Source organism: Acinonyx jubatus, chromosome D2 (genome assembly GCF_027475565.1).
Source record: "Acinonyx jubatus isolate Ajub_Pintada_27869175 chromosome D2, VMU_Ajub_asm_v1.0, whole genome shotgun sequence".
Lineage (NCBI taxonomy): Eukaryota > Metazoa > Chordata > Mammalia > Carnivora > Felidae > Acinonyx > Acinonyx jubatus.
In genome coordinates this window covers 1,905,848-1,918,825 of record NC_069393.1, presented here as the reverse complement: position 1 = coordinate 1,918,825, position 12,978 = coordinate 1,905,848, and the positions used below count along the sequence as shown (strand labels likewise).

At 56.2% G+C, this 12,978-nt stretch overlaps 1 protein-coding gene across 2 annotated transcripts in view; it reads left to right on the top strand.

Moving 5' to 3' along the window:
• CD2H1orf198 (chromosome D2 C1orf198 homolog) overlaps nucleotides 1-12,638 on the top strand; it is a 29,859-nt gene extending 17,221 nt beyond the window's left edge. Inside the window, exons 3-5 of one of the 2 annotated variants that reach the window (XM_053206884.1) lie at nucleotides 6,400-6,933; nucleotides 10,562-10,621; nucleotides 11,028-12,638. In XM_053206884.1, coding sequence (XP_053062859.1) covers nucleotides 6,400-6,933; nucleotides 10,562-10,618 — 591 coding nt within the window. In that variant the 3' untranslated portion in view covers nucleotides 10,619-10,621; nucleotides 11,028-12,638. Of the gene's footprint in view, nucleotides 1-6,399; nucleotides 6,934-10,561; nucleotides 10,717-11,027 lie in introns of those variants that run through there. The other variant, XM_027047025.2, reaches the window with a different exon arrangement.
• The last annotated feature ends 340 nt before the right edge of the window (nucleotides 12,639-12,978 follow it).

Sequence of the window (12,978 nt, the reverse complement as noted above, 5' to 3'; positions counted from 1 at the left end):
TCCTTCTGAGACTGAGCTGCCCTGGCGCCCCTGTTTCTCTGCCCTCTTCCAGCACGGAGGGGAGGCTCAGAGGGAGAACTATCTGCCCCAGCTGGGGGTGAGCTGGCCGTTATCTTTCCCATCCATCTGTCAGCCTGTGGGCCCCCCTCGGTGGATTCCTTTCTCATGCTACTGATCTTTTAAGAGGAAGAAACTCAGCGCTTGGAATGCTCCAGAGAGGGGAGGCAGGGAGCAGAGAGGATTCTTGGCATTCCCTGGTGGGTCTGGGCTGGGGAGTTTAGAGGAGATGTCTGCAGAGGCAGGTCAGGCCCTGGCGCTGGGTTGCTGGGCTCTAGGGACAACCCCCCCTTCAAAGCATGCACCCCTCCCCCTGCCCCAGATGTCTGGCTTCTTTCTGTCCGTCTTGGTCCTCCTCCCAGCGCGCATTGCCTATTTGGGGATGGTAAGTTGGCTGGTGGGGATGGGTTCGTTGATTTCCTTCTGCATCAAAAGGTCTCTGAGGGCCAATATAAACCATTCCCAGAGTAGGGAGACCTTCCCGCCCCTTCCTGGGGAAGAAGAGTAGGCACTTAGGAGGCTTTGTGCTGAATTTTTGAAAGATCCGTGAATGATATCACACTTCCTGTGTGCTGTGTGCTCTGGGTCCGGGATGTGCACACACGTTGAATTCTTTCGCCCCTGGGAGATCAGGGTCCCTGCTCTTGCTCTGGGTCAGGGTTTTGGGCAGGGGCTCGAAGAACGCTGTAACTGGCAGGCGGCTTGAATCCACGGAGAGAGATTGGAGCGCAAGTCCGTTTGGCTTGCGGGTGGCTCCCGCCCGTGGCGGGACAGAAGGGCATCCCGTCAGGGTGTTCAGTGCCTAGAGGAGTCCCTTGCTTCCAGCCTGTAGCTCTGCTTGCCTTCTCTCCTTACTGCCAGTGACAGTTTGGAGCCACCCTGTGCCCCCGTCCCAGCCTGACTCCTGTGCTGCTTGAGGTCCCCGGGCCTTCTTCGCCGAGACCCCCATCTCCGCCCAGCAGTCACGGCTCCCTCCTCGTTGCCCCCCAGCACCCGTTCTGACCCTGGCTCACCTTCCTGAGAGTCAGAGCTGAGCCCTGTGGCACCCTGACCTTTCCTGGGTCTCTGTGTGTGGAGGGATGTGTCTGTTCCTTCAGCCCAGTGGCCCTAGCCCTGTACCTCTGGCCCCAGGGGTCTTTCCGGCTGGTATGTCCTGTGGCCCTCAGCCCCGTGCCCCAGACACCGTGCTCTCCTGCCCCAGGAGCCATGGCCTTTCCTACCTCAGTGCCATTGCTCACCCCCCACCCCATCCATCTGTGAGGATCTAGTCTGTCCTCCAGACGCGCTGCAAACCCGCGTTCTTCTGATTCCCACGGCTCCCATGCCCCCCATCTTTGCTGAGCACCTACCGTGCCTTCTCTCGTGTGAGCCTCACAACAGCCCCGTTTTACAGATAAGAAAATCAAGGCATAGAGTGCGGGGTGTGGACTAGACATCCGGGCCCAGGACCATATACATAAGCTGTGCCGTAGCAACCTGGCTGCCTCTTAGGTGAAAATATGGCATTACTACTGTTGTCCCCGTGAGATGATGAGCCCCTGGCGGGGCGGGGGGGGCGGGGGGCAGTGGAGGCTGCCATTGGCCCCTGAACCTTGGCAACTCGGCACCCGGGGCCCCGGTGCACCTCCCAGCTGTTGGGCCTCTGTTGGGTTTTTCCCCAGGCTCACTCTGCCCGACATACGGGCATGGGGGCTGGAGCAGGATTAATCCACGCGTCTGTAGGTCCCCTTGCTCCCTGGGAAAAGCATAGGAGTATGTAATTTAGCCCCTGGTCCGAGCCCAGTGCCTCGGGGTTGGGGGCGGGGAATCCACCAGGCCCTGCCCCTCCCCCCACGGGCCCGGAGGGTCTGACATCCCCAGTGGCCAAGTCCTGCCTTGCCTTCCCTGTCAGGCTGTCACTTCTCCTGGGTTTGTGATTCTAAAAGTTTTTCATACCTTCTCCTCCTCTTTCCTTCTTTGGAGGAGGAGGTGGGAGAATAAAGGCTAGATGGCTTGTGGGCTTATTCAGATTTGCTCCAGTAAACTAGGATGTTTCCTGACAACGCTTCTGTAGCCTTTGTCTCAACAATTTCGATGGGTCGGACGCTGCCAAGCCCAACAGTTAGTTTTGGCTGCACGCACTCCCCCTTTACTGAAATATTACACATTCCTCTCCAGTGAGCGGGGCGTAAAAATAGATCCTGGGCTCGGTTGTGGTCTTTCTGTTTTTAGAACGGACGCGGCCAGCTGAGACCCGGTTCCCCACATGGGGTGACTGACGCCCAGTCCTGGCTTGGCCGGACGAGATCCTCCCGCGCCGTCCTCCCTCGGGCTTTAGCTAGCGCCCGGGACGTGGGGGGGTGATGAGCTGTCACCGTTGCTGCGACGGGGGCTGGGGGGGGGGGTTTCCCCTTTACTCCCCCATCTCCCGTCTCAAAGATTGCGTGAGACTGCAGAGTCGGATTCCCCCGCCCTGACTTCCCGTCCGTCCCCGGGTGGGCGAGCTGGAGTCATTGACCCGTTGGCTGCTCTTCCCAGGCCGCGTCCTTTTGCCGGGCCCCGGCTCGATGTCGCCCAGCGTTGGTGGACGGGGCCGACGCCGCCTCCCTTCCCAAGGGCGCTTTCTCCACCCCAAGAAAAACAGCCTTCTTCCCAGAAATAAGAAAGCGGCATCTGGAACTTCGTTATCCTTGCACTTTCCACCTTCCGGTGGTCATCACGGGGTCCACAAGAGGCCCCCTTATTAGACCTGTCAGTTCCACGAGGCAGGGCCGTCCCCGTCCTGCTCACTGACCCATTCCAGTGTCAGAAGGGCACCCCTCACACCTGTCTCTCAGAACCTCTGCTATGGCATAGCCTTCAGAGGCCTGGTGGAAGGTGAGGGGGACAGTCCCCTGCAGGCTCTGACAAAGTCCACAGGACAGGACGGTGGCTTGGCCACACTACTTGGGGGGGAGCTTGGCAGCCCAGACTCCATGACCTGACACTGGGCACCCAAAATGGGGGCTCCAGAGTAGCATTCACCCCGGCTCTGCTACGTGTCCCTGCTGTGGACAACAGGTACCATGAGCCAGGCCCCTGGTGGCCAGAGGAAGGCGAGCAGGAAGGCGTGAGAGGAGCCAGAGCCCAGAGGGGACCCACTGGGACTATTGCCAACGCCCCATGCAGACTTCTGACCAGGTGGCACTGTCCCTCGAGGACTGCCGCTCGGTCTCCGATTGCCCAAGGCGCCATGGGCACAGCCTCCGTCATTCTGTCGTTGCGTTCAAGGATGTCACATCCAGCCAGTGCTGCTTGGGCGCCTTTCCAGCGATGGCCCGAAGCAGTCTGGGAACCACTGTGACTGCCTCCTCTCCACAGCATCCCTGGCTCGGTCCGTGGCTGCCTTCCACGTAGACAGTTGCTCAGCCTAGCCTTCCAGAGCCTTCTGAGCAGAGATCCCACTGGAGAAATTGCTGATCCTAAAAAAGCCCGAGGCTTGATGAAGTGTTCGCTTTTAAGTGCCTTCCTTACGTTGCAATTTCCAGATCAAAGTCAATGCCATTCTAAGCCTTGGTCTCCACTTCCGAGGTATCTTTAGCAACTTGCTTACTTAAAGAAACCCGTCCTCTCTATTCCCACAGGCTCCCTGTATTCGACTGTGGAATTTGGAAATATGCAGAGTACTGAGAATGGTTCATTCAAAAACAGCCCTTTAGAAAGTCAGATTAGATCATCAACATACTTACAGAAGGCCTGCTGTGTGCAAGGCCCTCCGGTGTCTATGTGGATGTCATCCCTGGTGGCCACTGGTTTCTATACCTGGCGTGATGCCCAGCACGACCGGATCCAGGTTGGACAGTTCGCTGAATTGCTCCCCATGTCCCATTTGCTCATCTGTAGAATGAAAATTAAAACAAAAAACAAAACACCCAGCCCAAGGGGCTCCTGGGTGGCTCAGTCCGACGCTTGATTTCAGCTCAAGTCACGATCTCACGGTTTCGGGAGTTCGAGCCCTGCGTTGGACTCAGTGCGCTTACCACGCGGAGCCTGCTTGGGATTCTCCCTCTCTCTCTCTGCCCCTTCCCCGCTCACACTCCCTCTGTCTCCAGATAAATAAACTTAAAAAAAAAAAAAAAAAAAAACCAAACCCACTCCAACAACAACGAAAAAGCACCCGATGCATTAGACGCACTCGAGCACCCGCGACCGTCAGAGCTTTGACGTCTTTTCCTTGGCATAACAGCGAGCTTCAGGGCACCTGTGCTCATGATTGGAACGTAGTTTTTTCTCGTGGCTTTATCACATCTCATTTACAAGCCTTGCATAGTGACCTGTGGCCACCAGAGCCCAGGCTTTTGGAGAAGTGTCAGACTGAGACCGCAGGCCAGTTTGTGAAACCAAGCGAAGGCATATGCCTTCAAGTAACGAAGAACTGTGTTTTGTACATTAAGTTAGCACCGTTTTGAATTCCACTGTGTCCACGTGGAAACAGTAACTGAAAATATCCTCTGATACATCGCTGGACTGGTGGCGTTAGAAATCGGGGCAGCCCTGGAAAACAAGCTGGCTGGTATGCACCTAGAGCCGCGAGAGAGGGAAGGTGTAAAGCTTCTGTGTCTTGACATTTCACTTCGGGAAGCCGATCTGAAGAAACGAAGTCCACACGGGCGAGCGCTGTAGGCACGAAGGTGGTTGTGGCAGCCTTAATGGTAAGAACACAGGTCAGAAGACGCAGGTTGTCCGCGAGTGAGAAAACGGCTAAGTAGACGGTGAGGCAGCTCCCCAGGGAAGTAGCTTGTACACAGTACAAATAATGCTCACAAAGACCACATAACCCCGTGGGCCGTGCTCACGAGTAAGTGAAAACACAACACCCCGAATCACATGCGTAACAGAACCACCGCCTCATATGATACGTGTACGAAAATGGTTCCCCCAAAATGCAAAAGGTAGAAAGAAAATGCTTTTTTTCCTGATTCCTCGACTCTGCGCATTATCCGTTCAGTTTCATTGCTTTTATTAAAAAAAAAAAAAAAAAGAAGAAGAAGAGGAGGATCTGAGAGCAAAGTGGGGAGGAAGAGAGGAATGTTCAAGATTGTTCGAGATTGATTTTAGCGATGGTTGAGGCGGGAGACTGCTTGCTGTGCAGGCCCGGGAGGCCCCGTCCGTGTGCTCTGGCCTGGAGATGGGGCTTGGGATTCCTTCCATCTAATGATTTGTTCTCCAGGACAGAGCAGCACTGGCGTTTTTAGAGGCCGCCGTGCTGAGCAGTCTCGGACCAAGGAAGGCATTTCTGGGACAGTCGGGCCGGGCGGGGGCGCTTCCCTGGCCTCGGGGGCTTAGGCTCACAGGTGGGCGACGGCATCCGGCTTCCAGGACCAGGATGAGTCAGAGCTGCAGAGCCCTGCTGAGCGGGGAGCGTCCCAGCAGAGGACCCCTCTGCGTGACACACGGTCTTGCTTGGCTTGTGAGGCCACAACAAATACGGGGGCGGGGGGGTGGGGGTCAAACAGCAGATGTTCATTTCGCACAGTCGTAGAGGCCGGGAAGTCAAGGTGACAGTGCGACGGGGTTCTGGTGAGAACCTGCTTTCCTAGCTTGCAGGACAGCCGCCTCCTCGTGTCCGTGAGCGGTGGGAGAGAGATCCTTGCCCTTGTGTCTGTGTTGATAAGGACACCGGTCTCATCGTGGGGGGCCCCACTCTCATGACCTCGTCTCAGACTGATCACCCCTCAAAGGCCCCACCTCCTGTTACCGTCACTTTGGGAGTTAGGGCTTCCACAGGAGAACTGGGGCACACAGGCGTGCATTCTGTAGCAGGCTTCGAGAAGGCAGAGCGGGCGAGGCCGGGTGGGTCGGGTCTCCGAGGCTGCACTCAGGCCCACCCTTGACCTTCGTGGTTTTGTCCAGGAAAGCAGGGTCTGGCTCGGTTGGTTTCTTTCACGCTTGTCCGCCCTCCCGCCGCCCTAGGTCAGGAGCGAAGGGCCTGGGCGGTGGGGGCCGGGTGTTGACCTTCACGGCTGTGCTGTGCCTGGCTGGGCCGTGCACCTTCTCAATCACCTTCCCAGGGAGGGCGGTCACCGCCAGACAGCTCCTCCTCTGGAAGGCGCTGGAATCAGTCCCGACAAGACAAGGGGGTGCTCTGCTCCCCAGGCAGTGAGGCCTCAGTCATCAGTGAGTCAGAGCCTCTGCGCCGTTGGGGGCCTGGGTGGCCGCGCTCCCGTGTGGTGGGTTGGCCGATGGCCGTCCTAAGGGGCAGACGGTTTCGGCAGATGGACGACACCCAGTGTTGATGTTGCCGGGCGCACAGAGGTGGGAGCTGGTGCAGCCCTTGCACCGGATCGTAAGGCTGACTCTCTCCTTTCTGTGTCCCCGCTGCAGAGTCAGATGGAGTTCAGCGTGTGCTCCTTGTCTATCCAAGAGCCGGGCAGCGGCCCGGCCGGTGAGCCGAGGCAGTCTAAAGCCTCCCAGGGCTCGCAGGCCCTCCGGCCCTCCCAGGGCAGCAAGTCCTCCAGCCTGGATGCCCTGGGTCCCGCCCGGAAGGAAGAGGAAGCTTCCTTCTGGAAGATCAACGCCGAGCGCTCCCGGGGAGAGGGGCCTGAGGCCGAGTTCCAGTCGCTGACCCCCAGCCAGATCAAGTCCATGGAGAAGGGTGAAAAGGTCTTGCCTGCCTGTTACCGGCAGGACCCCGCCCTGAAGGACAGGGAGGCCAAGGCCGAAAGGCCCGGCAACCTCCGCCAGGAGCAGCACGGCCTCCCCTGCGTCAGCATCGAGCCCGAGAGACCTCAGCCCGTCCAGGCCCGCCCCAGCACCACCCCGTCCGAGCCTGAGGGGAAGCTTTCCTCTCCCGAGGCCAGGCGGGAGGACATGGAGGACGTAGAAGACTCTCTGTTCTCGGAACCCATGCCTACACAGGTGAGTGGCCGCCTCTTCCGGGGGGGACCCCGGGAGACCTCCCACAAGACGGGTGGGCCACAGATGCCCCTCCCTGGGCATCTGGGGCATCTGGGCCACAGATGCTTGCTTCTTCCCCTCCCCCTTCCTCCCGCTGCCCACTCCTTGGGCGACTTTTGGGATCGGGAGAGCGGCGACTGACCAATCCGCCAGGGGCGTGTTTCGTGGCTCCATCTCGGTGCCATGACTTGGTTGCCCGTTACTCATGGTGTGCCGCAGATGCCAGCTGCCTTTCCCCACGTGTGTGAGGGCAGGTAGGGGAGGGACCGCAGGAGGGCGGTGAACACAGGAGCTCGCAGGGGGGAGGTGGTCAGTGTGGGAGGGGTTCGGACGCCCCCCTCCACCGAGGGGTCTATAAAGTTGGGCTGGGTGTTGGGGAGGAGGGGACCGGCAGATGCCCCAAAGGGGGCACGGAGGAAGCAGGCAGGACCCCTGAGCCTCCCCCAAGAGCGGCCACACTGCCGCAGGAAACTCTCGCTTCAAGGAGTGATTGGCGGCTACTCGTTTCCAAGCAGGGTAGGGTTATGTGTCCAGCGAGGAATCCTAAGGAAGGAGTTCTTTTGGGGGGGGGAGCAAAAGAAAGATCTGAGAGGGTCACCGGGTGAGGAGGAGGAGTATGTCGTGAAGGTGAATAAGGGTGTAGGAGAATAAGGGAGAGTGCCTTCTGAGTGTTTTCCCATTTCTTTGTGGAAGAAATCGACCATTGTCTTTACCAGTTGGTCTAAGACAGTGAAGAGAAAGCCCAGTGTTTGGTTAGGACTTTAAAGGGATCTAGTGTTGGAGGATTGCATCAAACAAACAAAACAACCCCAAAAGTCATTATATTTCAAATTCCCGGGAAGCCTTGGTTTTGTTTTTTTTTTTAATTTTTTTTAATTTTTTTTTTTTTTAATGTATTTTTGAGAGAGAGAAAGCACGGGAGGGACAGAGAGAGAGAGAGAGAGAGGGAGACACAGAATCCAAAGACAGGCTCCAGGCTCTGAGCTAGGCGTCAGCACAGAGCTGAACGCGGGGCTCGAACCCACGACCCGTGAGATCATGACCTGAGGCGAAGTCGGACGCTTTGCCGGCTGAGCCACCCGGGCGCCCCGGGAAGCCTTGGTTTTGAGACGTGGATTTATGATGAACAAAGCCATAGTTTGGGTGCAGGCATGGCTGAGAACCATTTCTGGGGGGAAATTATGGATAGCTCACGTACGTGGGTGAGACCACAGACAAGGTCCTGTGTCCCGTCCATCTCAGAGATGGACAGCACACCCCGGGGAACACTAGTGCTTCCTGGCAGTCAGACACGTTGTGTGAGTCCCGAGGCGGGGAGGGCAGGAGGGATCAAAAGAGACCACCTGCTCCCACACGAGGATGGCCAGAGGGAGGAAAAGAGTGGTCTTTAGGATTGGGTCTGGATTTTGGAGCCTGGGGAAGTTACCTATTGGCCGGGCAGATGGACACGCCTGGGGGCCACCCCACCACAAGCCCTTCTCTGTGTGTGCCTTGCTGGTTTTCTCCATGTTAGCAGACTCTTTGGCTGTCTTTTTTTTTTTTTCCCCTGTTAACTCATATGTAAAAAAATGTCTATTGTGGTTAAATACATGTAACGTACCATGTGCCATATTGAGTATACTGTAGACCCAGGGGTCGTGACACGAGATGCATTCGCGTTGTTACACAGCCATTGCTGCCATCCATCCACAGAACTCTTTCATCTGGGAAGATGAAACTCCACACCCATCGGCCGACTCCCTATTCCCTCCTCCCCCAGCCCCTGGCAGCCGCCATCCTACTTTATATTTTCGTGAATTTGACTACTCTTCGCGTCTCACGTAAGCGGAATCAGACAGCATCCATCTTTTTGTGACCGGCCTGTTGCCCTCCGCGTCATGGCCTTGGGGTTCACCCACGTTGTGCCATGGGTCAGAATTGCCTTCCTTCTGAAGGCCGAATAATATTCCACCGTATGGATTTACCTCCATTGTTTGTCCATTCAGTCTGCTGATGGACGCTTGGGTGGCTTCCGTTGCCTGGCCGTTTGTGAATAATGCTCCTTGTGAACGCAGCCGTACGAGTATCTGTCCCAAGACCCTGCTTTCCATCCTTTGGAATATATCGCCAGAAGAGGAACTGATAGATAGTACGGTAATTCCGTGCTTAACTTCCTGAGGAACCGCCATACTGTTTCTAGCAGTGGCTGTGCCATCTTGCTTCCCCACGACAGTGCGCAAGAAGGCCGTGTTTTCCGCATCCTCACCGCCACGTGTTCTCTCTCCTTCTTGGTCGTAGCCACCCTAATGGCTGGGAGATGGTATCCGTGGGTCTCCTCGTGGTTTGGATTCGCAGGCCTCCAGTACTCGGCGATGTCGACTCTCTTTCCTTGTTGCTTCTTGGCCATTTGCGTATCTCTTTTTTGGAGGCATGTCTCTTCCGATCCCTTATCCAGTTCTAGCAGCCGTGTCTTGTCACGTGGAGCTGTGGTCGTCCGCTGGGTGTTTCCCGGAATGGGGTTCCGGGTGCCTCCGCTCCTCTGTCAGCAGGTGGCCTTGTGAGTTGTCCTCCCGAAGAAGGAGGGGGGGCCCTGTGACAGGAGCTCCGCCTGCCTTCCGCCAGCCGCACCTTCGCTTTCTAGCGCGTTCTTTCAGAGTCCCCACCCTCTTGAGCCAGCGTTCTCGGCCCCTCCCTGCCCTGCCTCCTGTGGTACCCTGCCCCATCTCTTGGCTCCATTCTGTGTCTCTACCCTTCTCGCCCGCCTCCTCCTTCTGGCACACATGCCAGGCTGGCCTCCGTGCCTCCGCAGTGATCTTTTTCTCATACCCGGCACCTGGCTCTTCCTCTGACATGTAGAGTATGAGAGAGTCGTAATCGCAGAGACGTAGGAAAGTGGAAGGCGGGGGGGCAGAGTCAGCGACCGCACGTGAAATCCTCGGAAAGAACGGATTCCTGAGTGCAAAGCAGAGAGGGAAGTGGCCAACCTCACCGAAGAAACCAGTAGGAAAGCAGAGAGAGGACGGCTTGCCTGAAGTCCTGACGGGCCCACTTTGCATCAGTGTCGGATGCGTCCAAACCGGCCCGAGACAGGCTTCCTGTGAATGTGCTTAGTCCTTTGCCGCATTGTCTCCACATAGGCAGTTTGCCATTGGCCAGTTACGTGGAGGGTGGGGTGTCACGGTGGTCCTGTCCTCGCCCGGGAGGGCTGCAGCCCGCCGGCGGACCCCCGTGCTTGTGCTAGAAAGCAGTAGAAAGACTGTCTTTGTCATTTGTCCTCTTATTCCATGATGACTCAATTCCAACATGCCTGTCCCTGCACAGACAGAGGACATACATTTTTCTCCTCTTCTCTGTGGGTAGGTCTGTAAACTTGCTCTCAGACCTGCCTGGGGACGGAGGGGAAGTGTTGGATCCCGGAGCAGGTAGCTCACCCTGAAGTTTATTTCATTTTCTGGTCCCAAGCACTGAGGCAAATTGAGGTCAGGGAGCCTCCGAGATAAAAGCAAGGCATCTCATTTGGGTCAATTTAAATGAGATGCTGTTTTTAGATTATACGTAACTAAAAAAAAAAAATGTATCTTACTTTGCTGTGTTTCTGTCCCTTCCGCAGGTCACCTCAAGTAATGTCGTCTTGAAGACAGGATTTGATTTTCTGGACAACTGGTAAAATGTATCAGACAACCAAATAATACTAATAAAACCAAGAACCCCTAAATGTTTTCCAAAGTGGTGTGGTGGAGGAGGATAAAAAAAAAAAGGGCAATATTTCCCTGTGTATTTTCCTGGTTTCTGTATGCTCTTTTCTTAATCATTTGGAAACTGGTAAATATCGCCTTGTCCAGATTTCCAGATTTTTCTCTTTTTTGGTAAGGCCAGATATATATGCTATTTTCAGTGATTTGATAAACAGAAGTTTTACATTTGGAATTTTTAAACGACCGTTAAGGCATTGAGTAGGTCTCGTGAATAAAGCCTCTGTTCCCAATTCCACCCCGTTTTCCCCCCTCCCCGGAGAAAGAGTTTTCTCATCGTGTCCCCAAAACCATAAAAGCGATTTCCGTCTCTTTCTCCTTTAGCCTCTCCCCTTTTGAAATGAGCGGCGTGCGCTTTGCTGGGTGGCTGTCGGTGATGCCCTCGGCTGTGGCGGCCTCAGTGTGCCGGGCTGGCCGTGACCGCGGGAAGATTCCTCCCCACCCAGCATTCCCGGATGCCCAGGGCTCCCTGACGCCACGCCCCTTGCATCGTGTGCCACGCTCTACCCTCACGTCATTTCCAGGAACCCCACTGTTGGCACATAGCAGAGATGGTCTTCAAGCCGCCCTGATCCGTACTCGAGCTGTTCGTCGTCGTTTAAGAAGAGTTGCATGTTTAAAAGTTTTGTATTAACTTGTCATTATTTTGTATGTAGAGTTAGAGGTTGTGAGGCTCCATTTCTTCTTGGGCATGTACTGGTTTCCGTTTGGAGGTTCTTTGCTCCTCCTGTGGCCCCAGTGGGTGTTCCCGGGTCCGGGGCATCTGCAGGAATGAAGGGCAGGTGGCAGGTGTTGGAGGACAGAGCCCTTCTGATCGGTTGCAGTAGAACCTTCCAGCGGGAGGCTGGCAGGGGCGGTGGACGTCCTTCATCCCAAGGACTGCTTAGACTCTCCTGATGGATCTCTCTGCCATCCCTGACCACCAGCAGAAGGAGTCGTCTCTGCAGCGCCCCAGCAGCGCCCCCTGGAGACCCCTTGCGGTCCTATCCACGGTGTCTCTTGGAGCCAGACTGCTGCCCGCTGCGGTTCAGATGGAGGTGGCCCCCAGGCTGCCTGGGCAAGGTAGCCCATGCCCCAGGCGTGGGTGGGGCAGGGTGAGGAGGAGAGTGGCCCTTACCCTGGGAAGCCAGCGCCCTGCCCGTTGGCCCCGAGCTGCGCCCCCTGCTGGACATGCCCGAGCGTGATCTACACGTTGCCTCTCACTGTGTTCTCCTCACCTGAAGCCTTAACCCCTGTGAGTCCTGCGAGTGAGCGCCCGGTTTCAGTACCAAGGTGTGTCTTTTTAAAAATGCGTTTCTGTCTCATACGACATCCTTAAGTGGTTTCCACAGCATCTAGGGTAAAGCACGTGGCGCCTTATTTTCCCCAGGAAGATTCCTGCCAAAGCTGCGGCCTGGCCAACTTTTGGCTGGGTTTCTGCCAATCGCATTATGTCCCTGAACCTCATTTGGCCCCTTGGGGTTGTGGATGTGACCTTCCTACATGGGTGACTGGCTGCATTATGGCAAATACAGATTTCTTCTTGTACCATTTGAGGATAGTTGCAACGTCCAAGGGGAAAAAAAGGCTCAGAACGTGGCGGGGACGGAAAAGGGAACTTAGAAATCCCAGCCGGGGTGCCAGCCCCTCGAGTCAGCCACTGAGCCTCAGAGCCGGGCTTCCCACCTGCCTCCACTTCCAGCCTGGAGGGCAGTGCACTGTTTTAGAGCCCGCGCTTGAAAACAGGGTTCCTTAAAAAAGAGAGAGAGAGAGAGAGAGAGAGAGAGATGTCCAGGTGTGAGTTTGTATTCGTTGACGCTGATGTGGCCAGGGAGGAACTGCACCTGGGGACAGTTAGCCCACAGTGATGTGTCTTTTCTCTTGCGAGACAATTCTGAGGCCTTTCTGACTTTCTCCTAAAGCCTGGTTATTCCTTTCACGCCCCCCCCGCCCCCCACCCCAGGGGGCTGCGGGGACGCAGGGGGTTGTTGAAAGCCTCTGCGTCACCCGGTGCCGCCCGGGACCCGCTACCCCGAGTGTTTAGTTATCTCTTACGACAGGGCGTAATGTTTCATGATGGGGCAGCCTCCTGAGATGAAATGTAAAGTCACAACTTAGGAAATCCTCAAGCCGTGTGACTTTGCTCCGCTTCTGAGAAGGAGACGTGAAGGGGCCCGGAGGACACAGGCTGGTGAATCCCCATCCCGCCTGACCTGCGGATCCTGGTTGTAACCCCGGGCGGTCTGTGTAAAGATGGTCAGTAAGGAAAAATTCAGCTCTTAGATTGGCCACATCC